This window comes from Lissotriton vulgaris, chromosome 1_1, assembly GCF_964263255.1.
Source record: "Lissotriton vulgaris chromosome 1_1, aLisVul1.2, whole genome shotgun sequence".
In the NCBI taxonomy this organism is placed as follows: Eukaryota; Metazoa; Chordata; class Amphibia; order Caudata; family Salamandridae; genus Lissotriton; species Lissotriton vulgaris.
Genome location: NC_141685.1, coordinates 1,999,053,410 through 1,999,079,877, shown reverse-complemented (window position 1 = coordinate 1,999,079,877; position 26,468 = coordinate 1,999,053,410). Strand labels below are relative to the sequence as shown.

The window sequence follows — 26,468 nt, the reverse complement described above, 5'->3', positions numbered from 1 at the left end:
CTACTCCTCCCCCCGTGCCTAAGGAGGACCCTCCACCCAAACCACCGCTGCCTTCGGGAGATCCCTCTCCACCTCCGATCCCTCCGCATGGGCCCACACCGCAGCCGACGGTTCCTCCGCCGAGGTCCACTTCCCTGCCGTCCCTGCCTGTTCCTCCTAAGGGGACTCCGAAACCAAAACCCCAGGAGGAACCGAAGAAACCCCGTGATGAACCACGGAAGACCCCCCCACGTAAACCAAAGGAGCGCCCACGAGCTGGCAGGTCACGCTCTCGCTCTGGGCGGAAGGAGAGATCGCGGCACAGATCATCCACGCGATCGCGGCACCGCCATAGGAGGCGCAAATCGCGCTCACACACGAGGTCCTCTGGGACCAGGGATTATTCACCTACCCTATCGGGGTCACCGGACACCAGAGTGTCCCCGATAGATGACCTGGTTGCCTTTCAGGACGTCCTGTTGAGGGGCGCGGCGAAGCTAGGCATATCCCTGACAGTGCCTACGCCGAAGACATCGGTCATTTTCGAGACTCTACATCAGAAGCATCTGTCTCGTCCTCTCCTGCCCCTGGTGCCGGGCCTGGAAGAACCGGCTATGGCTCTGTTTCTCACCCCGGCGGTGACGAGGGCGGCTCCGTCGAGATTACTAAAGAAGTAACGGGCTCCCGACTCGGATCCGGCCTTTTTGAGAGCTGAGCCCCCGCCTGACTCCGTCATCGTCACGGCGGCCCGCAAGCAGCATGCCACCACTCCGACCTCCACGGTCCCCCCGGACAAGGAATCTCGGTGGATGGATTCGGCGGGGAGGAAAGTCTGTGGAACTTCCGCTACCTCCATGAAGGCGGCGAGTGCCACGGCTTTGTTGGGACGCTACGACCGCGCCCTCTGGGACTCCCTTGAGCGCTTTGCGGAGCATTTGCCCCGGTAGCAGCGTGAAGACTTCATGGAAGTCCTGAGTGAGGGGATGCTGGTGGCCAACCAGATAATCAGCGCGGCTGCGGACTCTTCCCTGTTGGCGGCTCACGGATTTTGCCACGGGATCAACCAGCGGCGCCACGCTTGGCTCCGGCTTACGTCCCTGAAACCGGACGCACAGCAGAGGGTGGCCAATCTACCGTTCTCCGGTGAGACCCTCTTCGGGAAGCATGCGGATGATGAAATGGCCCGCATGAAGGCGGAGGCAGAAACGCTGACGGCTGTGGGCCTGGAGAAGCCCAAAGAGACCAAGAAGCAGTACCGCCCCTTCCAACGGCGGTTCGGCGGACAAGGCCGTGGACGAGGACAGGCTTCGGGGCACTCACAACAGCAGCAGCCGTTCCGTAAGCCGTTCCAGAAGCGGCAGAAGGGCAGGGGAAGCCAGCAGTCGGCTCCAGCGCCCAAGGGCCAGGCGGGGTCTAGGCCCTAGGAACTTACTTCCCCCGGATTCGTTACCCACTCCGGTAGGGGGAAGCATACAACTTTTTCTGGCAGAGTGGAGAAAAATTACTCCGGACAAGTGGGTGCTGAATATTGTTTGCAATGGATACAGTCTTCGGTTCACCAGCCCTCCTCCGGCTATTCCCCCGGTCGGCTCGCAGTTTCAGCTGCGCGAGCTTCAGGCGGAAGCGGATGTCCTGTTAAGGAAAAGGGCGATAGAAGATGTACCTCTGTCTCAGAGAGGAAGAGGTCTGTACTCCCGGTTCTTTCTGGTTCGCAAGAAGGACAAGAACGAGTTCAGGCCCATTCTGGATTTGCGACAGGCAAACAAATGGATTCGCAGAGAAAAGTTCCGCATGCTGTCGTTGCATCAGATTTATCCTCAGTTGCAACAGGGAGACTGGCTTTGCGCTATAGACCTACAGGATGCTTACTTCCATGTGCCCATTGCACACAAACACAGGAAGTTCCTGCGGTTCCAAGTCGGCACCAATCATTATCAATACACAGTACTCCCATTCGGACTGAAGTCTGCGCCGAGAACATTCTCGAAGTGCATGGTGGTGGTAGCAGCACACCTGAGGAAGAACAAGGTGTTCGTCTACCCTTACCTGGACGATTGGTTGATCAAGGCATCCTCCTTCTCGGAAGCGCGAGCGCACTTCCAGAAGACGTGCGTTCTCCTGAACAAGCTGGGGCTGCACATCAACATGGCCAAGTCTGTCCCGACTCCGGTCCAATGCATACAGTACTTGGGAGCCTCCATCAATACGCTGTCAGCAAGCGTGTCTCCTTCGGAAGAGCGACGATTATCACTCCTTCGGAAGGCTCAGGCTCTTAAGATGACTCCATCTACAACAGTGAGGACGGTGTCTTCTCTACTGGGATCGATGGCCTCTTGTATCTTCCTGACGCCACACGCACGGCTGCAGATGAGACCGCTGCAGGAGTGCTTGGAGGACCAGTGGGATCAGAGGAAAGGATCTTGGGACGACAAGATTCGACTGTCGCTGCATGCTCTTCAGTCTCTGAAGTGGTGGTGTTCGGCGGAGAATCTCCTCAGAGGGGTTCCCTTTCACAAGGACATTCCCACGCAGACTGTTGTGACGGATGCGTCTCTTCTGGGATGGGGAGCGCACTCCGGGACTCTACAGATTCAGGGCACGTGGTCACCGATGGAGACCACGTATCACATCAATTTCCTGGAACTCAGGGCTGTTCACTTGGCGCTGAAGGCCTTTCTTCCGTCCTTCCAGACCAACTCTCTGCTTGTACAGACGGACAATACCACCACGATGTATTACCTCAACAAGCAGGGAGGCTCGAGATCGCGCACCCTGTCGCAGGAGGCGCAGACGATCTGGCACTGGCTCCTGGCCAGAGGACTGACGATAACGGCCACCCATCTACCAGGTGTGCAGAATGTTCAGGCAGACGCACTGAGCAGACAGCTGCAGGAAAACCACGAATGGGTCATAAACGACAAAGTACTAGGAGAAGTCTTCGCAATGTGCGGAACTCCAGACGTAGATTTGTTCGCCACCGCCGAAATCAGCAAGTGCAGAGACTTCGCCTCCAGATACTTCCAACAAGGGACTCTGGGGAATGCGTTATGGATCAACTGGACGAACAACTTTCTGTACGCCTTTCCTCCCATTCCCCTGATTCCGGCGGTGCTCATCAAGCTGGCCCGGTCCAGAGCTCGGATGATACTCATCGCCCCGGAGTGGCCCAGGCAGTGGTGGTTCACGGACCTACTTCACCGGTCTCTCCTTCCTCACATTCGGTTGCCGTGCAGGCCGGACCTTCTCACGAAGTTCGGGGGACGGATGTTACACCCCAACCTCTCGTCTTTGAGTTTGGCGGCATGGCTCCTGAGATAGTGCACTATGGCCATCTGAATCTGCCCGATGATTGCATGGACATACTGAAGGAGTCTAAGAGACCTTCCACTCGGACTTCATATGCTTACAAGTGGAAGAGGTTTTGTATCTGGTGCCAGTCTAAGAACCATGATCCTACGACATGCAAGGAAGATGTCATCCTTCCTTACCTTTTACATTTGGCGCAGTCTGGCCTTAATGTCCATTCCATTAAGGTTCATCTTGCTGCATTGACTGCCTACAGGAAATGCCCTTCACAGACATCCTTTTTCCAGATCCCTGTGATCAAAGACTTTCTGGAAGCTTGAAGAAAGTATTCCCTCCTGTCAGGCTTCCCTCGCCTTCATGGGAATTGAATGTGGTGCTGTCCAGATTGATTAAGGAGCCTTTTGAACCTATTCATAAGGCTTCGTTGCAGCACCTGTCCTGGAAGGCGGCGTTCCTCGTGGCCATTACATCGGCCCGCAGGGTGAGTGAAATTCAGGCGTTGTGTTGTAATGAACCTTATACTGTATTTCATGCTGCTAAGGTTGTTATGCGTACTCACCCTAAATTTCTTCCCAAGGTTATTTCTGATTTTCATGTCAACCAGACTATAACTTTGCCTACGTTTTTTCAGAACCCTTCATCCCCAGCGGAGAGGTCTCTCCATTCCCTGGATGTTAGGAGGGTGTTGAAATTTTATCTGGATAAAACCAAAGATATTCGTAGGTCTGACCAGTTGTTTATCAATTATGGGTCGGTCAGGACGGGTCTTGCGACCTCGAAGCAGTCCATCTCTAGGTGGATTGTGTCCTGCATACAATTGTGTTACCAGAAGGCTAATAAGACCTTAGGAGGTAAGCCTAAGGCTCATTCCACCAGGGGCAAAGCTGCCACGACGGCTCTGCTCCGTAACGTGCCGATTGCTGAAATCTGCAAGGCAGCCACTTGGAAGTCGGTTCATACCTTTGCTAAGCATTACTGCCTGGACACTGACGCCAGGGCAGACGCTCAGGTTGGCCAGGCTTCGCTGCGGAATTTGTTCGCACAGTAGTGGCGTTATGTATTTATTCTCCACCGCCGCTTTGGTGTGGGGATGGGCTTGCCATTCTATTCACTAGATTATGACTATACACAGAGATCCCCTACTACAGAAGGAGTAGTTTCTGTCCTGTAACTCCAGTTCTGTAGTAGGGGTATCTCTGTTATAGTCATAAGCGCCCGCCCTCCTCCCCGGTGGAGATTTTTTCATCATACAAGAATGCGACAGGTCTGGCGTGCTTCGCCTTCAAAAAGAACTGAAGTAAGAGGGACCTGCTATGCATTCTGGGATACTGGGAGAAGTTCTGGAAAGTTCTCTTAAAGGCACAGTATCCTATTTAAGCAACATAATGGCAGCCTATGGGGCTTGTCTGTCGCTGCCTTCCTCTCTATCATTCCTGAGCCTTTGACTGGGGGAGGCAGGTTTCTCTATGGTAGAAACTAGCAGGCTGTGCTGTGTGTGGTGAATTTTGGTGGAATTTCTAGTTGAAGTACTGGACAGTGTAGCCTGTGGATATAGGCTGCATTATTTGTCTTTAAATTCTCTCTTAAGTGTCTTTGCAGTTTCTGCATTATTTTGACAACTTAAGAGATTATTTTTGATTGCCGGGGTCCACGCACATGGGCGGGACTATTCACTAGATTATGACTATAACAGAGATACCCCTACTACAGAACTGGAGTTACAGGACAGAAACTACTCCTACTAACTGAACTAGGGGTTGCAGGTGTCTTAGGGGCAGTAGTGGTAGGAGATTGGCCTTTCTTGGTGCCCTCACTAAACCAGTGAGTATTACTTTTACAGTATTGGCACCATGGTTTCTTCTGACCATTATTCTTCTTCTTTTGGGAATTCTGGGTCCCACCCCCTTAGATTGTTGGGGCCCTGTTGAAGACTTCTTGTCATTTTGCCTATTCTCATTACCCTTCTGGTCTGCTTTCTTCTGGCCACCACCCTGGTTCTGGTTATGCTGCTTGACCCTTGTCCTGACCCATCTGTCTGCCTTCTTTCCCAATTCTTGGGGAGAGGTCAGATCTGAGTCAATAAGGTGCTGATGCAACAACTGATTTTGACAATTACTTAAGATTTGTTCTCTCATAATTAGATTATACAATCCTGTGTAATCAGTAACTTTACTTCCCAGTAACCAGCCTTCAAAAGCCTTAGTGGCACAATCAACAAAGTCAGCCCAATCCTGAGACTGAATTTTCTGGGTGTCTCTGAACAGCAACCTGTACTGCTCAGTTGTTAAGCCAAACCCATCAATCAGTGTGTTCTTCAGGACTTGGTAATTGTTAGCATCCTCAGCTCTAGTATTGAGGAGCTTATCTCTACGTTTACCTTCAAAGGAGAGCCACAATATAGCTGCCCACTGACTCTGGGGGATGCACTGGACAGTGCAGGCCCTCTCCAAAGCAGTCATCCATTTGTGGATGTCATCCCCTTGTTTAAAGGGGGCACTATTTTAATCAGATGTCTAGTATCAAAACTCCTGTCTTTATCTCTAGGGATAATGCTGCCACCAGTGGGGTCTGCCCCACTCAATTTCTGCTCTCTGGCAAAGTCAAGTCTTTCTTTGGCAAGGGCAAGTTCTTCCCTCTCAATCCTCAGATTGACTTCCCTCATCTTAGCTTCATGCTCTCTTCTCTGAGGGGATGTCATCCCTCTCTGAGAAGATGCCTGAGAGACATGGGTGTGAATCGTTCTCTTAGAGCCTCTGGAGAGAGACCTAACTCGTCTATTCCCAAGGTTAAGCCTGCCTGAGGATGGGCCTGGGGGTCCCCCAGTTCCATTCTCCTGTATGCTTAAGTTGGCCCTGGTAAGCCTGCTGACTCCTCCCTGACCATGGTTTACCTCACCATCAGATGAGTCTCCATCTCCCTCCACTTCATCAGTTTCAGGGAAATTGGAGTCCTCCTCTAGTGTGCGTATGTTCCCCTCTGTAGGGTCAGATGGGACTGGATTAGAAGCCCTTCTGGCATCAAATGTCTCTAAGAGACCTATCAGAAAAGGAATTGTAGGGTTAGAACCCTGTTTTAGTTTCCTGGAGGTACACAATTGTCTCATCTCCTGGAAGCTAAGGGCTGCATATCTGGACATGACCTGTGGAGGGTCAACTGACACAAGGGGAGCCTCTGTGTTCTCACCTGTGGTAGACATGCTTTTCTAGTGAGGTGTAAGTGGTGCACTTACCTACACTATGGGTTTACCTACTGATCCCTTGCTAAGAGTTGTAGTCAGGGTGTGCCACTCCCTTTCTACTACAACAGCTGGTTCAATAGAACTCAGAGTATTTCTAAGCTTGTTATATGCACCAATGGTACCTTATGTGATCTTTCAAATGATATCTCAAGATTATACTTGGTAAAAACAACAGCAAGCTCAAATCCCAACCGCTGCACACCAATGTGAGAAGTTGGCCTGATATATGATGCTCACTAGTTCTAGTGATCACCTTGTATCAGTCCAAACAACCCTTATGGTGATTGGTTGTAAGTCAACCTTATAGACCAGCTATTGTAATGGTAGCATAGAAAAAAGCAGTCTTTAGGCTAAACTCTTTTGGCATGTGAAGCCAGCTGTTTTACCACATATAACCCCTTGAATACCAAGTGAAAGGACACCACACAGGTTGTTATGAAAATAAACAAGTATTTATTAACTAACATGCACCTCTGAACTCTTTATGAGGTCAGAGGGCTAAGCACATGACAAACTCTTAGGAACAATACGTTTAAGTTGCACGATTTACAATGGTGCCCTAGGGGCACGACAAACCATATACTAAGTAAGTGGAATGTGAAAGTCAATCAAAGGAATGGCGCTGTCCAGAGGCTGTAGGATCGCTGGGACCACGCTATACTAACTTGAGGTAAGTACTAGGAGGCCCACGGAACGCGTGTTCAGAGTGTCAACTCGCACGCGAGATGCGTACAAACGTCTATGGACAGTACAGTTTTAAGAAAAAGGTGAGTACGGACGTCCCTGACTATATAACTAAAACAACTGTGGAACTGGACACTAGGAGAGTCAAGCTACCCTTGGGCACTGAGATGCTCGTGTTACCTCACCCACAGGCTGCGGGTGCATAGGTGCCAAGTCGTGTCGGGTTCCGGCGTTGAAGTCTATGGAGCCTGGAGGAAAAGATGCTGCAGGCGGTCAGGAGGAAGATGTCCGGTGTGATCCAAGGGTGGATCAGCGAAGAGAAGAACCTGAAAGCAGAGGGGACAATGTTCCAAGTCACTAGCCAGTGACTGGAGTGGAACCAGGAGTGGAACCAGATGTCGTTGTCGCGATCAGGTGAAGGTGGACGCTTGTCTCTGCAGCCACGTGGACCAGGTGGTGTCTTGGACGACCAGGATGGAGGCACGAGCTGTCCCACGCAGGCTCTCGCTGTCGGCGGTGTCTTCGGATTCGGAGTCAACAGGCCTTGGCAAAGGCAACCCACGCGGTGAGTGGAAACGGCGTCTGGAGTGGACCAGGAGGGTCCGGGGTGCTCCTCTTTTGGAAGGGAGCAAGGGCCAGTCTGGAGCAACCAGACCAGCAGTGAAGATTTCGCAGTTCGTCGTCTAGGAGGCCACTAGCCAGCCGGCAAGTGACCAGACAACGCGTCATTCAGAAAAGGGGGTGGTGATGAACAGAGTGTCTGAATTAAGCAGACCACTCTTACCCAGTCCAAAGATCAGGGTTTGATCCATCACCGTTTATTAGCTCACTGCACCATCCCAGCTCAGAACCTGGCTATATGCAAATTAGTCTGACCCTGGCCCAGTGCATCATGGGAACAGGGCAGACCAAACTACCAAGCCAATTCTTATACTGGGAAGGAAACAAGCTTCCTCCTTTCTGGTGAAGAATTGGCTTGGTAGTTTGGTCTGCCCTGTTCCCATGATGCACTGGGCCAGGGACAGACTGATTTGCATATAGCCAGGTTCTGAGCGGGGATGGGGCAGTGAGATAAATAACGGTGATGGATCAAGCCCTGATCTTTGGACTGGGTAAGAGTGGTCTGCTCAATTCAGACACTCTGTTCATCACCACCCCGTTTTCTGAATCGTTTTTGGCCACTATAGGTGTGGCAGGGTATACTCAGACATGAGTCCCTTTCTCACTGCTCCATCAGGATTCAAGCAAGCCGGGCCGAAGACGGCTGAAATGCCAGAAACCGGTCCCCGGTAGCTTGTCTCCTTTCTGGTGAAGAATTGGCTTGGTCGTTTGGTCTGCCCTGTTTCCATGATGCACTGGGCCAGGGACAGACTGATTTGCATATAGCCAGGTTCTGAGCTGGGATGGGGCAGTGAGATAAATAACGGTGATGGATCAAGCCCTGATCTTTGGACTGGGTAAGAGTGGTCTGCTCAATTCAGACACTCTGTTCATCACCACCCCGTTTTCTGAATCGTTTTTGGCCACTATAGGTGTGGCAGGGTATACTCAGACATGAGTCCCTTTCTCACTGCTCCATCAGGATTCAAGCAAGCCGGGCCGAAGACGGCTGAAATGCCAGAAACCGGTCCCCGGTAGCTTGTCTCCTTTCTGGTGAAGAATTGGCTTGGTAGTTTGGTCTGCCCTGTTCCCATGATGCACTGGGCCAGGGACAGACTGATTTGCATATAGCCAGGTTCTGAGCTGGGATGGGGCAGTGAGATAAATAACGGTGATGGATCAAGCCCTGATCTTTGGACTGGGTAAGAGTGGTCTGCTCAATTCAGACACTCTGTTCATCACCACCCCGTTTTCTGAATCGTTTTTGGCCACTACAGGTGTGGCAGGGTATACTCAGACATGAGTCCCTTTCTCACTGCTCCATCAGGATTCAAGCAAGCCGGGCCGAAGACGGCTGAAATGCCAGAAACCGGTCCCCGGTAGCTTGTCTCCTTTCTGGTGAAGAATTGGCTTGGTAGTTTGGTCTGCCCTGTTCCCATGATGCACTGGGCCAGGGACAGACTGATTTGCATATAGCCAGGTTCTGAGCTGGGATGGGGCAGTGAGATAAATAACGGTGATGGATCAAGCCCTGATCTTTGGACTGGGTAAGAGTGGTCTGCTCAATTCAGACACTCTGTTCATCACCACCCTGTTTTCTGAATCAGACAACGCGTCAAGCAGCAAACAGGCAGAAGGGCCCCACGCAGATCTCGTGGATCAGGGCCGGCCCTAGGCATGTGCAAACTGTGCACCTGCACAGGGCCGCCAAAACCCAGGGGCCGCCACGACGAGGATCGGATCGGAAGGATCACTGGAGTGGCGGCCCCCTGGCAGGATTTGGCGGCCTCCGGGCAATGGCAGCGTGAGTCAGGCCCGTCCTGGTTACAAGAGGCCAGCGCGCGGCACCTCTCCTGACTCACAGACACTTCTCTTGCGAAGGCAGGGGCGTAACACAGGCCCCCTGCAGCCCTTGCGTTGCGGGGGGCCCGCGCTCCAGGGGCCCCCCTCACTCGGAGCCAGCATCACAATGGTGTGCACGCCTGGCCTCTTGATAGAATAAATGGTGCGCACGCCCGGACCCCGGCCGAGCTCCAGAGGCTCTTCATCAATTCATTAATTGAATTGTATGGTGCGCAAGCTCAACTGCTTGATAGAATAAATGGTGCGCACGCCCGGACCCCGGCCGAGCTCCAGAGGCTCTTCATCAATTCATTAAATAGGACTGAATTGTATGGTGCGCAAGCTCAACTGCGCATGCGCGGGCCCGGCCGGGCTTCTCAGGCTATCCGTTAATTAAATGGCGGGTGAGTGCGCAGTTGTCTCCTCGTATGCGCAATTGAAGTGCGCGTGATTTGTAAGCTGAGGCATCCCAGTACCCAGCCACGCCAGAGACATGGAGACAGACTACGAGGCAAGTCCTTTCACTTATGCTTGAATGTGTGATACGTGCAGAGTAGATTTTACAGGGCGCCTCGCACATCACTTCTGCAACTTCAGCGTGCTGTAAATATTATAACGTTTTACCAATATATGTTGCTGCTGGTGGGGCTTCAAGAGTGGAAGTTCTTTTTCATGAAAAAACACACGAACAAACACAATGTTGAGGTGCGTGTTGTGAATGTTTCATCGTAAAGGCAAGATTTCTTTTGAAATACTTAGGCTTTCGTTTTCGCATATTTGCACTCGTGACTAGAGAGCTCATCTCTGTGAGGTATTTCAATCACAGGCTGTTCCGGAGAATAAGGGAGTCTGTTACTTGGCCAGGAAGGAGAGACAGTGGCATTTACTCAGACTGTTAGAGGTGGACTCGGAAGGTTTCGAGACCTCAGCAGTCCTGATTGAATCAATGGGAATAGCAATGGGAGTAACGAACATGAGGTACTCTTCGTCTTTGAGCCACGTTCCTTGTAAAATTCTGGAGCTATTTTTACTTGAAAAAACCTCCTCTTATATGTTTGTATGTTTTCCGTTCTTTTACATGGTTCAAAGTTTTCTCTTCACATCTGCCACTTGGGCCTCTGCTACGAATTGGAGATGATGTGTTCCTTTAACTCCACTTCAATTGAAGGTTCCTTCACACATAGATCAGATACAGTATTGAAGGGTCTATAAACTCGAGAATTTAACAACTTGTTACTTTACCACTTTCAACTTTACCAGCTTTGCAAAGTGCAAGTTGGTGACATGTGTAAAAAAAAAAAGAGGAGTTAGAAAGGGATCCTGGGTGGCAACAGCAACATTGCTCTTCGCGCCCTGAGCCACAGACGCGAGGTATCTTGTGGTTCCATCCCATTGTATGTGGAGGACGCACACAAAGGTCAATATTTACTAATCAATCACACAACGCAGTGCAGCAAGGCAACTTGCTGTGCTGCATTAAGTGAAAGGAAGAGAGCAGAAATGTGCCATATCTTAAAAGATATATCACAGTTCTGCAATCTCTTGGCACTGACGCTCTTCAGGCATCCTATCTCCAATGCGAGCACCCATGCACCATGGTACATGGGTGCTGAGTAATGGGCAGGATTGTTTTTGTACAGGAAGGCATAACTTCCTGCACAAAAACCATCCCTTCACTTCTTATGTGGCTTCCCGCTGCACAAGCAGTGGCCCCTCTTAAGAGGGCAGCCCCTTAGTGCCACACACTGACACACTCATCCTCGCTCCACTCATAAGGACCGCCGTGGGAGTTCCTCCCTTCCAGCGCTCTCCCCGCATCATTTCCAGCACCTGGGGGGATGGGGCCACTTACTTATACCTGCCCCACCTAGGTGCCGGCCTCTTTGTTCCCCGCTGGACACGCTGTCCACAGGAGCCGACCTCGTTGTGCCATGTCTTGTCATGCTCTTGAGTCAGGAGGCAGCATCAGTGATTTCTTGAGGTGAGTCTGGGGCCCATTGGGGCCGTTTCTCTAGACTCCTGGTTGCACCTTCTAGCGCCGAATGCTCCTGCCTCTGGACGTTTTGGGGAACGCCTGGTGCAGCGCTATTGGGAGGAATAATATAAGCAGCACGTTTTTCTGCCCAGGGCTGTAGCTCTGAGGCAAATTCTTAAGCATTTGGTGTCACAAGCCCCCCCCACCACACACCACATGAGGAGGGTTAAAGCTACAGCGAAAGGGCAAGGTCATCTTTCTGTGTAAACATGCACTCTTCAGTCAGGTTACAGTACTGCTAATGCTGCCAGGCTGTTCGATGCAGAATGCGGTCCACATAGAAAGAGGCAGTAACAAGGAGAGATAAAGATATTTCTCCTCCTTACGCCATCCTCTGGGAGGTGTAGCTATTTGATGCAATCCCAGATTTACAAACATTTGTAAATGTGGCATGGCATGAAATCCGTGGGTGGATGCACGGTAATGGCCATGATCCACTCGTGGAACGCCTCCCAGAATGAAATGTAATGCAGTGCATCGTAAACAACTGTATTGCAATACATTTCTTTACAAAGCCACATAATGTGGTGCAAATCACCCTTTGCATGGCTTTGTAAATATCTACTAGGATTTTGCATAGTGGCTGTGCCACAAAAGTGCCACAACCACGAAGCAAAATGTTAGTAAATATGGCTTCAAGTCTGAAAACTTGGGCCCAAATTTTTGAAGCCCTTGGGTTGCGTTATATCATGCAAGGCAACACAGGGGCTTCAGTGAGATTTACTAAGCCATGAAAAGCCAGCCTGCATGGCTCTGCATTGCGTAGTAAATACAGAATAACACAAAGCAGCCCAAGTCGATGCCTTGCATTACTCTGCATTGGGAAGGGGAATAATATACCTGACCAAAAGGCGTAATAGGGAGGAATATCTTTATTCCTCCTCGTTTTTCACTCTTTCAAGGTGTACTGCATTCTGCACTACAAGTAGAAAGAGGAAAATGCATCTGAAAATAGTTTTTGTGCTGAATATGTCCCTTTCTGCACAAAAAATCCTGCCTGAAACACAGGCATGCTTCCCCCAAGGTGTAAGCGTGCATTTGCGCTAGTTTGCAGTGTGCGCACTAGCGTAGAGAGAGAGCAGGAATGTTCCATAGATTAGTACATTTGACACATTTCTGCTCTCGCCATTTGATGCAGTGCAGCAAGTTGTGTTGCTGCGCTGTGTTGCGCTAAAAGTAGTACATTTGTGCCTTGGTGTTGTGCCCCACTCAGTACCGACCACATACCGCATAGTGTTTATACCTGACACGTGTATTGAACTACACGCTCGCTTGCATGGCCCGACGGCTTTCGACCCTGTGACGGGGACATGCTGGATTGCTTGCTTTTTTATTTTTTGATGGATGAGACCCTGCGCAAGGAGGGTAGGACTCGTGAATAAATTCTGATAAGCTACAATGACACCGTATCAATGTATTTTGTAAACAGACAGATTAATTCACGAATCCAGCAGCATTCTCTTCCACCCGCAGCAATGTCATTATTTAAAGATTAAGAAGTTTCCTGAACTAAATGCGTTAGGCCAGATTCACAGAACTAACTTACTACAAAATTCTAAACTTACTACCATTTTGTATTCGCAGAATGCACTTACCTTACTCATTTTGGTATTCACAGAATGCACTTACTCATTTTGGTATTCACAGAATGCACTTACTCATCAATTAGTAAGTGCCTTCTGTGAATACCAAAATGAGTAAGTTACTCAAAATGAGGAAGTTACTCATTTTGGTATTCACAGAATGCACTTACTCATTTTGGTATTCCCAGAATGCACTTACTCATCAATTAGTAAGTGCCTTCTGTGAATACCAAAATGAGTAAGTTACTCAAAATGAGTAAGTTACTCATTTTGGTATTCACAGAATGCACTTACTCATTTTGGTATTCTCAGAATGCACTTACTCATCAATTAGTAAGTGCCTTCTGTGAATACCAAAATGGTAGTAAGTTTAGGATTTTGTAGTAAGTTGGTTCTGTGAACCAGGCTGGTAGGCTGTAAAGCGCATACGAGTGTTGGAACTTCTGAAAGATAAATGATCAAAAGATGCACAGGGGCATAACAAAGGCCCCGCATCCCCTGCAGTGGGGGGGGGGGGGGGGCGAGCTCCCTAAGCACAGTACATGGCCTGAGAGCTCTGTATTAAGTTTGGTAGGGGGCCCCTCCATGCACTTTGCAGGGGGCCCCCTGAGGTTTCATTACGCCACTGCGCGAAGGTCACACAGAAGCCCTCGCCTCTCACGCGCCTGACTGCTGACCTGGGTTACACTGTTTAGATCCAGCTAGCATATGTATCACCTTACAAACAAATAAAAATGGTCCATGCAGCATTAGTTTATTAGTGATGTCAAATATCTTAGTAGCTTACGGAAATTTACTCGCATTAACAATTGTCATCTTCGGCGGTTGCTAGGTAACTGCACTTTGTCGGATGGCCTCTGTCACTGAATCCCACCAATCAAAAGATTTCTAAACTGCGAACGGTGGACCTGGCTTGTGAGCTTGCGCCTGCTATTCTCAGCATTTAAATACTACCGCTGTCCTTCCGTGTCCTCGAGCAAGCGAATCACACGTCTGCAGGGCCCAGCATGTCAGAAATGAGCGCGAGTACCCTGAGGCCTCTAGATGCTGCTTCCGCTTTGGCCAGGTGCCCCATGTTGCACCTGTTTCTAAGTATGAAAACGAAACATGTTCCAGGGAAATAGAAAGCATGGCATCTGGTGTCATCCAGTGGTCAGGAGACACAAGCCGCTTCATTATTAACGAAAACGGCAGGATTGTGTTGCTTGGTATTAAAAAGCTACAAAATAAATCTCACTGAGAGAGCGAACCTGCGATACCCTCTCTGGCAGGTGACGCCCTGCCTAGGCAGGACTGTCGCCCTATATGACAGCTGAACCAAATGTGTGCGTCCCCCTCCAATCTCAGTGAATCTAAGACTGAAACGACAGGTCTTGGGCTCGGTGGTCCGCGGTGAAACAGCTCTTCTTGGCAGATCGAGTTCCGGACCCTGCAGCTCGTGCGACATCAGCAGGCACCGCCCCCTCGGTAAGTGCAAGGGGAAAAGGAGCACTGTATAGTGCGTCCAGATTGGAGTCTGTCTAAGTCACACCCTCTTCCAACCCTCATTGAGGGAATCGCTTAGGACCTCACTCCAGGCTGTTGTCATCAAGCCGTCATTGCTTTATGGAACTCAAAACAAAGTGTTAGATGCCTGCGCCTACCTACCCCGTCTTAATAACCTTTCTCTTACTCGTGCGTTCTCTATTGATCGTACAAAAATAGCTTCAAGTCTTCACATTGTTTTCTTTTATTATTAGCCCGTCTTCTGTGTTGATGCATAGATACAAATATTAGATTGCGTATAGTTACCCGCAGTCTCAGTCTCTCTGTATCTCTACTTTTACTTATTAGGGGCCTTCTTATGGTCCTCATTTGAGCAATATATAGGTGCTTGAATACTTGGGGCTGGGAGGACTGAAGATTCCTACTGAACCTCTGCACCTAAATTGGGAAATTCCAATCTTCTAATCTACGGAATGGGGGAATAACTATGCAAATGGTAAATAACAAGTGGAAATCTCAATAGTTTGCCTTGTTCTGAAGAATACTCCACTGACATTTACTTAATGCTGTTTGCAGGTGGAAAATATTTGCAAGGGACCGGGCATATCCGTCGTGGGGGCTGCGGCAAGGAAGGTGTTCCAGGCCGTGGTAGGCTGGGGTAGCATTTTCTGCTCCAGCTGAGGTACTGTTGGGTGAAGTATTATGGGCACTAGCCCTTCATTAGGGATAACAAATGAGAAAGAGGCAGAGTGCTGTTAAGCTACTGGAGTCAGGGCACGCACAGAGCAACTCTTTCTTTATTGCCAGCGTTACTTTACTGGTGACACATGCGGGGGTTTGGTGTAAGAAAGTGTAGGACATTCCTATTAGGAGAGAGGGCCTGCACAGGAAGGTGTACCCCTAGACACTACATTCCTCCCAAAAAACAAAGAAGGGTCAACACGTTCAACAGTGGAAAACAAAACAAATAAAACAATTGACCACAATGAGTATATTGACATCAAAGCTCCGCCCCGTCCGGACCCCCTCTTCCGGGGCCCCCACCTACGCTCCCTGCACAGGGCCACCATGAGCCTAGAGCCGGCCCTGCGTGGATGCTGGAGGGGTGGTCTTCGGTGCAGGAGCTGCTCGGGGTCGGGGCTTCTCATCCCCAAAGCACTTGTACGAGGATGCCTGTGAAGTCGTGCTGGAGCTAAGTGCTGCTTCTTCCAAGATGGCCGGTCCCACGTGTCTTGTCGCACCCACGGATCTCAGCTGTGCTGCAGACGTAGGTAGAGGTCGGAGAGGTCTGGGAGTCCGGGTCTCGTCGTGCTCTGAAGTCTGGATCCTTGCAGGAAGACGACAAAGGGAAGCCGTGGTACGCTGATGGTGCCTGCTTGTGTAGGGTGGACACTCCTTGCCCTCAAGTGAGATTTCTTCAGTCTTCTGTGGAGCAGAACGTCGAAGTCCAGAGTTTCTTCTTGTAAAGTTGATCAGGATAATCTAATTTGGAATGGGACCAGCTCCTACCTTTATCTGTCTAAAGGGGGGCTGCACTACGACTAGGTCCCTCCTCAGGGTGGGACCAGGAATGGGGGTAGTTACACCCCCTTTCCTTTGTCCGGTCTTGCTCCAGTTCCGGGGCTGGGCTGCCCCAGGAACTGGTTTAGACCGGTGTATGCACAGGGACACATTGTGTGCCCCAGGCATGTCTCATTCCTTTCAGCCCTGTCCTACCTAATACACACAATCCTGTCTGGGGTGGTGCTAGCACCTCCCAAGGCAGGAAACCCTTTGTCCAAGCCTCCCTCACTGGAAGGACTCCCAGCAGCAGGAGGTCAGACTTGTGTCTGTTGTGGCAGCATCCATTTTGTGATGCTGAGGCTCGAGTGAACTTTAACCGGGGTTCACAGTTACATACATGTCGTGTCCCTCTAGAAGGGTGGAATGCTACCCCCGTCGCCAGAATTGGCAAGGGGGTAGTATTCCAATTCGTATGACACCTTACTCGACATGTTTTGATAATGCTATACCAAAGTTAGCATTTAACCGCGAGGATTATAATGCTCTTGAGAGTATATGGTATAGCGTTATCATGGAACAGCTATTAGGACTTAGTTCCTCAAGCTGCAAACGGGCTCAGCTCATGCCAGAGCACCATCTCACATAATTCCAAGCACTCTGCCTTCAGGATTGATAAGGCCTTCCATAGGAGTGACTGATAGGAATATATGTGTCCATTTTAGGTTTAGATACAGGGAACTATATCTAAAGCAAAGGGTGATTACACCACCTTGCCCCAGCTGTCGGGGAGCCAGTTCGGTCTGTTTAGATGGCCAGCCAGGGGTGGCATAATACATGCTTCAGCCCCTGGTAGGCCCTGGGTACACCTATGCCCTGGATACCTAAGGTATGCTGTACAGGGACTGATAAGGTGGCCCAGTACCAATTGGTAAATGCACCTAAGGTACATGCTTGTCAATTTAGAGATAGAACAGCTAGGCTGTGGGTCTGATTAGCAGGCTCACAGCCAGGGAAAGTCGTAAACCAGTGAAGCAAAAAGTAAAAATCGGGGGTGACCATAGGATTGCAGACCCTACTCTCCTACACCACAATTCTTTCCAACTTGCGTCCTATTTCACTGCTGCCTGTGTTGTCTAAACTGACCGAATCCTTTGTCAACAGTCAACTTACAACATTCTTGGAAGACAATAACACTTACAACATTCTTGGAAGACAATAACATCTTGCATACTAATCAGTCTGGCTTCAGGTCCAAACACTCGACCGAAACGGCACTCCTGTTCTCTTCTGAATCCCTGCGTTTCGCCATGGACCAAGGGAAGAAGGCCGTCCTGATATTACTCGATCTATCGGCGGCCTTTGATAGGGTCTCCCACACCATCCTGATTGACCGTCTACTCAGCTCAGGGATAGGAGGAGTAGCGCTGGTCTGGTTTAACCCTTTCGACGCGGATGACGAGCTCAGCTCGTCATCACCCACGGGTGTCGTGTGCTGATGACGAGCTGAGCTCGTCATGCAAACAGCAAAATGGTAATTTCCAGCACACAGCGGGAAAACGCCTAGCAGCCAAGAGGTTAAAAACTTCCTCAGTTTAAGACGACAAGTCACGGTGTTGGGCGAATTTAGCTCTGAGGAAAAATCCATCAGCACAGGGGTACCTCAGGGCTCTACCTTGAGCCCTGTACTTTTCAATCTTTATATGGTACCCCTGATCGAGCTCATTTCCTCGTATCATATCAGCACTATATCCTATGCTGACGATACGCAGCTTATCCTGGTACTTGACAGAGAGCTGCCAGGAGCCGAAGAAAACCTTAAAGCATGCCTGACTGCCACATTTGAATGGATGAAGACCAACCATCTCAAGTGCAATTCTGGGAAAACAGAAATCTTACTATTTGGTCCGCAAAATCTGTTCTCCCCTAAGCAGTGGTGGCCTGAAGATGCTGAAGCTCCCCCAAATACCATCTCTTCTGCCCGCAATCTGGGTGTTAAGTTTGATGATGCATTATCATTCAAGCAACAAGCCATTGGGGGTGGCCAGTACATGCTTCTATATCATCAGAATGCTTAGAAAATTCTTCGACCTCCTTCCACTGTCAACTAGGAAAACGGTAGGGGTGGCACTCATTACATCTACTGGACTACTGCAACAGCCTGTATGCGGGAGCCAATAAGTCCGTGCTACACAGGCTGCAGATGGGCCAGCATGCCACCGCCCGCCTGGTCCTGGGTTGGTCCAGAAAATCATCTGCTTCAGCCGCACTACATGCCCTCCACTGGCTTCCCATTCATAAACGTATCTTATTTAAAATTTTGATCATTACTTTCAGAGCCTATCACGCACAAGGACCCAGGTATCTCTCAAAAAATTTCAAACGTCACCTCCCCATCCGGAACCTGAGATCCTCTAACCTGAATCTGATAGTTGTCCCAAATTCAGACTAGCCACCAAAGGTGGAAAATCCATTGTGGTGCTAGGTTCCAGAGCATGGAACAAATTGCCTCTTTCGCTCTGGCAAATTTCATCAGAATCTCTTTTCAGGAAAGCCTTGAAGACCTGGGTCTTCACGCTTACTGATGCTGCCTGTAGAGCTTTAGTGTAGGGGATTTGTCCCTGGGAATTGCTCCAGCTAACCACCTTTTCCACTCTATGTTGGTATCAAGCTCCAAGATGCTCCTTGGAGTGATAGTATGCGCTATAGAAAAGCCATTTTACATTACATTACATTACAAGCTCCTGGGTTGTATGTGGCAACCAGGAGAAAGGCTCACCCCAGTATTTAATTGGCCATGGGCACAAGGTAGCATTCCCCTCTGAACTAACATTATTTGTTGAGACGATGAATGAGCACTTTACTGCTCACTGTAGCTAGGCTGTACCTAATATACAATTTTAATTTATAACGGGTCAATAGGGTGAAATATCCTATATATCACAGCTAGAAAACAAATTCTTGTGATATATTTTAACAATTATAATCTCTTGAACCCAATACATAATTGCAAAATGCAAAGGGTTTATAAGGTGAATACTTCCACAAAATATTGTTGGGTATTTTAACTTTATAACATTTTAACAACTGTAATATTTTGATTGCTGTTTTTATGCATCCAATTATTGTAATCAATTAATGTTCCTCTAAGGAAATTCGGTCTTCATTCGATTGTATAAGTAGGTTCTCTTAAGATTTAAACCCTGGACTAATTTTTATTGCTCACCAGCTTTGGGGCTGGTTACGGACAACCTGAGTGGCCACTGTACGAGGGATCGTATCTAGAATAACATGTAAACTGTCTCTATGCTGTAAAGATTTTGCTACCGCATCAGGAAGAAGATATGTGGCTCCTGAGGTATATGTCCCAAGAAATTTATATTTTTATCTTTGTATTCCCTCAATAATATTGTATATTTGTTTGTATGTCTGCTTTTATGACACAAATTGTCGAAATAAAGCATATTATTGATTGATCAACTAAGGACGTATTTGCCTCCGGTGGTTTTAAGGCATCTTCTCTCTACTGCGAACTTCTTACCAACTCGCCCCCCTTATTAGACTCATTTTCGATCTGTAAAGATCAGATCCTATCTAGCCTGCATCAGTCAAGGGGTCGAATTTAAAGTAACCTGCCCCTATAATTAGGCTTGACATATGAATGCTATGGATAACTTACCATAGTTCTTTTCCCTAATGTCCCTTCTACTCTCCAGATAGTCTTAGTTTATCCCTCGATTTATAATATTCTGCATAATCGAACATCTACCTTTTAGGTCTCGCCTGTCGATGCGCATGCGCATCGAGCAAGCGAGACTATGGGGGCTTATCCACTCTTTGCCCAACATGCAAGGAATCGTGGCGATTCCTTGCAGTGCCCGTGACTTTTAAGCTCAATGCGCATGCGCATTGAGCTTAAAAGCGCGTGCACATGCCCCCAGCCGCCTGCCTTGCCTACTCTCCCGCCCCCTCACTTCTTGATTGCACGGCCGCTAGGCCGTGCCTCCCCTACTCTCCTCCTCCTACTCTCCTCCCCTCGCCGTCTGTTCCCGCACTCCTCCCACACCCCCGCTCCGCCCCCTCCCCTGCCTGCCATGTCGCGTCGCATGGGCTGACCGAAACCACCTGTATGCATATAATTATTATCAGCCATCCAGTATCCTCACACCGCCTACTACAGCTCCCAAACAACATCCAGCACCATTCTGTGATGGAGTATTCGAAACCAGGACGAATGCGAGTCTGCCTTCTTGTCGCCGCAGCCTACGTATGTCTTCCCTTTCTACCCATCCTCGAGGCCCGACACTTCATTGTCTCCGCCCCTTTCTCAAGTGCTCCTTTGAAACCTCTCATTTACCGAGAGATCGGGACCTCGAGGTGCCTCCAGTCTGCCGCTTCCCTCGCTGCTCCTGGCACACACCCCCCGTGCACGCGCTGCTTCCACAGCGCTAGGCCTCGTCTGATTCTCTCCCAGGAATTTCTGAACTAATTTACTGTTTTTGTCTCCGCCACCTCTGCTGGCGGCTGCTCCAGGAATTCACTGCCAATTTTGTGAAAAACATATTTTCTTTTTCCATATCTATTTTATTTACTTGGGCCGTGGTTCATCATCACATTAACTATCATGGGATCGAGCCGAATGCATATTCTGAACATGCCACGAGGAAGCCATTAAACGGATTCATATGCTCGTTTTGCACCATAAAAAGGCATCGCTCTGCTGCACTGTTCTCGTTTTAAAACATGCCTTATTCAAGGCACTTGTCCCGATAATTTGGGCTCATTACGATCAGAATACAAAGCGCAAAAACAGATATAAAATGTGTGTTGACTTTTATCCTGAGCCTATTTAGGTTTTACTTCAGAGGTACTGTTTATGCGAACATTTTTCTAAATGTGGTATTGGCATAGGAACATTTTTTTTCTCCAGAAAAAGCATCAGCACATTTTCTCCATTTTCTACCAGTAAAATGATAACTGCACCATGCTCTCGATTAATTTATTAGGCTTTGTGTTAACCGTGGGGTCTGAATAAACCCTTTCAGTGGTGACACCTGTGATAGGCCCACTCGCTCTCATTGTTGCCCCAATGCTGTTCCCGCACTCCTCCCACACCCCCGCTCCGCCCCCTCCCCTGCCTGCCATGTCGCGTCGCATTTCTCCTCCCCCCTCCCCCCAGCCGCCTGCCTTGCCTACTCTCCCGCCCCCTCACTTCTTGATTGCACGGCCTAGTCCCCTACTCTCCTCCTCCTACTCTCCTCCCCTCGCCGTCTGTTCCCGCACTCCTCCCACACCCCCGCTCCGCCCCCTCCCCTGCCTGCCATGTCGCGTCGCATTTCTCCTCCCCCCTCCCCCCAGCCGCCTGCCTTGCCTTGCTCTTCATTCAATGCTATTTGTAAGGAAGACTGATTCCTATTACCCACATGCTAAAATGTTCCCATTTAAGCAGATCGGGGTGGATAGGTGTGGCTATGGGTCAGAAATGTGTTTTTGTCGAGCTCAGGGTGATTCTTTGATGACTCTATTTCTATTTCTATTTGGGGGTTTTGTAAAGCGCATGGTGACGCAACAACGGCGTGTCCCCGCGCTGAGGAGCTACTTTATTCCTGGACCATGCAAAACGGCACACCTACTAGGCGAATAGAGCAGTTTTGAGCTTAGCTCTAAAAATTGACTCAGATGGCTCTAGTCGTAGCGCCATGGGCAGCTTGTTCCATCTGGCGGCTGCCTCGTTATTAGGATCCGTTGACAGTTCAAGTTACCAAGCTGTCATCCTCCCACTGTTTTCCTAGGTAAACATAGTGCATCTTACAAAATTATCTTTACACGTTAAGGAGTTCTTATTATACTGTTTCATTGTTTTAGTACTTCCGATTTCTGTTCCGATTTGCTTTTGCCGATTACAGCCACATAGTATCTTATCTGTAAGTGAAGTCGACGCCGCAATCTTCCAGCTCTCGTGTAGAACCCAAATTCATGCACAGCCCCCTTGTAGAGCTGAAAATGAATCGGCATAATGTAGTAACAGCTTGCACATTAGAGACTGGAGGAGATTTGTAGAACCTCGACAGTTTCACTGCAATATACTATTGGTCAGCTGCAATTGTCAAGTGTCCAATGCAGGAGTTCCGAGTAAGCTCAATTGCCGCCAGTCTCTAGTCCTATTAGGTAGACACATAGAACAGAGTTCTGTTTACAACTGAGTGTTTCTCTGTTTTCGAACATACATACACACCATTGAAACAGCTACACACTTAGACATGTATTTCTTGTTTCGGCAATTCCTATTAAAGTAAGGGAGGGCCAAACCACTCCAAATCTGCGCGTTAATATTACACCCGTTTTTCTCGATATGAGTTTCAATGAAGTGAAACCGAGGTACGTCGAAAGGGGCACTGTGCTGCGCGACATTTATTTGAGAGTCCAGTTATTTGTATTGTCGGTGCCAGTCATACCTCTGTTTAGCCCATGTTCACGCTCTGCTAATTTTAGATGGATAGGGCAATAGAGACATAATTGAAAAGTCGTATTTTGCCCCAGATCACGCACTAGAATCAATTGGGCTCAACTGTCTGGTTCGCATCATGACGCACAGAAGGGTTTTTAGGCAAACTTTAGAGCCCACCGTTATCAAACTGGGGCCTTTACCAAATAATAGCAGGTAAATGCCATGAGGTTTGTCAGTGTGCCATATTTAATAATGAACGCGTAAGGTCATTTTTTTTAAGTAAACCACCCTCACCCTCACTCACCCTCAACCCCTCACCCTCAACCCCTCACCCTCACTCACCCTCACTCACCCTCAACCCCTCACCCTCACCCTCACTCACCCTCAACCCCTCACCCTCACTCACCCTCAACCACTCACCCTCACTCACACTCACTCATCCTCACCCTCACTCACCCTCACCCTCCCTCACTCACCCTCAACCCCTCACTCACCCTCACTCACCCTCAACACCTCACCCTCAACCTCAACCCCTCACCCTCACTCACCCTCACCCTCACCCTCACTCACTCTCACTCACCCTCAACCCCTCACCCTCACTCACCCTCACTCACCCTCAACCCCTCACCCTCACTCACCCTCACCCACCCTCACCCTCACCCTCACTCACCCTCAACCCCTCACCCTCACACAGTGCAATAGGTCTCAGACCATTTCAGTTAGAGCTTTAAGAAATGTTAATGGCTTTTTTTATTTGTAATTCTTTAGCATTGGCTACAGGAAACAAAAATGCTAAACATTTACAAAAAAAACCCATAAACAATTCTAAAAGCACTAACTCTAATGGTGCGAGACCTATTGCATTTCCAATGCTTGTTTCATCAGTCGTTCGTGCATTAATAGTTTGTCTTCTTCCTCTTCCGCTACGTTTGAGTCGCAGCTCTGAAGCATCATTTGATGGTACTATAGCTTTACAAAAAACCTGACTAGATTTAACAGAAACATGACGCATGAAAGCTAAGTGCACAACAAAATGGAAATCCAATACAAAGCAGCATTCTAACTAGACACATTTTTGGCGAGCTAGATTGTGAGAAAAATACACGGGGATGTGAAAAATCCAGTGTTGCAGTAAATAAAAGCTAAAGGATGTGAATTAAAAAGATGCACACAAATGGAAAATAGCTGTCATGTAAACTTTTTTTCCAGTATACGACAATTGAAATAGCCTTTGCTGCAATACATCCTCAGATCTCATGTATTAATCACACATTTTGAAGTCGCTGCTGCCCTTTATTCTCCGTACACTCGCTTTACATGTATAAAGTTGGATACCAGCGATGCTTCTCAGATGTCGTTTAGTTACACCAATAAATACCACCGTGGGAGAATGTTGCCCATTGTTTTACCCAATGTGAACTAGTTTGATTCATTTATAACATTTGATTTCGTAATAATTCTCTTTGACTGATATACGTATTTATATGTTATGTTCCACTACAGTGTGATTTAATAACTTTCGTTTGCGTCTTTGGCTGTTTAACGTGTGGATTGTAAATCCCTTCAATTACTCCCTATCTTTGTTTCAGGCTTACTGAAGATGGTCAAAGAGGAAGCCTCCTTGGAGGAAATATTGGCATACTTGGATCACACATATTGTGGACATGTCTCTATAGAAACTAGCCAGTTACAGAATGCAGAGGAAAAGCACTGGTTTGCCGAAAGATTTGAGGAATTAAAACAGGAAACGTTTACCACAGAAGAGAGAATCTGTCTTGCTAAACTAATGTTGGAATGTCAGGTAAATCAAGGCATCTAATACACAGGAGCAGATATTCATGCCAATATCAATTTAGTATGATGGACAAAAACCTCTGAATAACGACGTGTAGCTTGTTTCTTAACTATTGTTGATTTATTGCTGCTCGTTCATTTCTGTTTTATTTACAATGCCAGCAATGCCTTCCATTTAAGTTGTGCCACCTTTAGGAATGTCATCAAAACTGACAGTCATCACTGTAATAGAAGTCCAGGCACATTGTTTATCTGTGAATAAAGGCCTTGTCTGGGCCTTTGTATGTTTATGCCACTGAGATCCAAGCCAAAATTTCTGTTGATGGGCTTTTGTGTTGCAGTAAAGGGTTCTGTGTATGGCATGTATCCCAGTCTCCAGTCTGATGTCTCTTGGCTGTGGGTGTGCCAAGAGGCACCGGAGGTGATGAGCTTGTCAGCCGGATAGGCCTGGGTGCCCGTCGTGAAGGCTTTGCAAATTATACTGCTGATTTTGAAGATATTGGGGGGATCACTAGGAATCTTTCAGGTCAGTCTTTCATGTTAATGGCAGCTTATGAGAAGTAAATTGATCTGTCCTTATTTACTTGCATAGAAGCCAAGTTGCTCTAATTTTGGGGACAAAATGTTTCAATCATGTGGTCTGTCAATCAAACAGATTAGTACCATTGCGTTCATAGTTAGGATGTTAGTATACAATGCAGATTTGAGCACAATAACTCCTTCATTTCCAAGTGTGTCCTGGAAGTGCATAGATTTATACTTTGCCTTAGAAATAGTGAGCCTGACACAGACCCTACAGCGGTGTTCTGTCAGGTTTTTACTTTTGCATCAGGACTTTCGCTCTGCTAAATTGTTGTGAACACCTCCAAAGATGATATACCGTATTTTCCGGCGTATAAGACGACCCGGCGTATAAGACGACCCCCTACTTTTCTTGATAAAATGTAGGTTTCGTGCTATACTCGCCGTATAAGACTACCCCCACTTCCAGCGCAGCCCAACGCAGGATGTGTATATAAGCTTAAGTTCAGATGTGTGTTGCCACTGGCATTAGGTACAAGGTTTAGTTCTAATCTGTCATATTTCATTGTACACACATTGTGCGGACAGGTAAATGAGGCACATGCTCTTCTTACATACTGTCGATTGAACTTTATTACATCAGTGAAAAAGGAAACAAGCTAGTAGCACATAGTTCCCCAGAATACTCAATGCTATTGAGGACCAATAATAAGGCTTCCAGAGACTTGCGTTATTCGTCCAGAACTTCTGCAAACAACATGGCCTCATATTATGTACCTGGCAGAAGATTGCGAATGCTCATGCACAGGTGGACATCACCATGTGGCAACTGAAAATCCTGTCTCTTGCCACAGAAAAACAGCATTGGTCTTCTGTTAAAGTTAAGCTGCACCATTTCCTATTGAGAAGCGGTCTGACACCTTCAGCTGAAAAGTCAACGCTATGTAAAAACGCATGAAAACATACCGTCAAATTTGGCACCCGGCGTATAAGACGACCCCGACTTTCCAGAACATTTTAAGGGGTTAAAAAGTCGTCTTATACGCCGGAAAATACGGTAAGTACTCACAATTGAAATTGACCCAACTCAAAGGCTTCATTTTACTAGTTTGGCGAATAACCTTTAACTTATTCTCAACAGTATAAAACTGACACAGTCATGACCCAATTCTGTGAACCATAAAGGTGGTAACAGACAGGTTCCATTTCTACTTCCTGTCAGCCAAGTGTATTAAAGGTGGGGGATCCTTTATCACGTAGAGTTTGACCATAATTTCCTATTCTGTAGCCTTAACCTCATAATGCATAGGCCACATCTACTCCAGAGGATGCTGCAACACTGTGAATAAAAAAGCTTCACCTTTACTACTCTCAATCACATATAAGTGGCTTAAATGGTCATGACTGTTTCAAATTATGATCAGAATTAGACTCTTCAGTTTTCCAGTTAAG

General features: G+C 48.1%; 1 protein-coding gene across 1 annotated transcript in view; it reads left to right on the top strand.

Moving 5' to 3' along the window:
• Window positions 1-26,468, top strand: part of DHTKD1 (dehydrogenase E1 and transketolase domain containing 1) — a 1,474,452-nt gene that overhangs the window by 255,370 nt on the left and 1,192,614 nt on the right. The window contains exon 3 of the mRNA XM_086919908.1: window positions 24,290-24,501. Coding sequence (XP_086776034.1) covers window positions 24,290-24,501 — 212 coding nt within the window. The remainder of the gene's footprint in view (window positions 1-24,289; window positions 24,502-26,468) is intronic.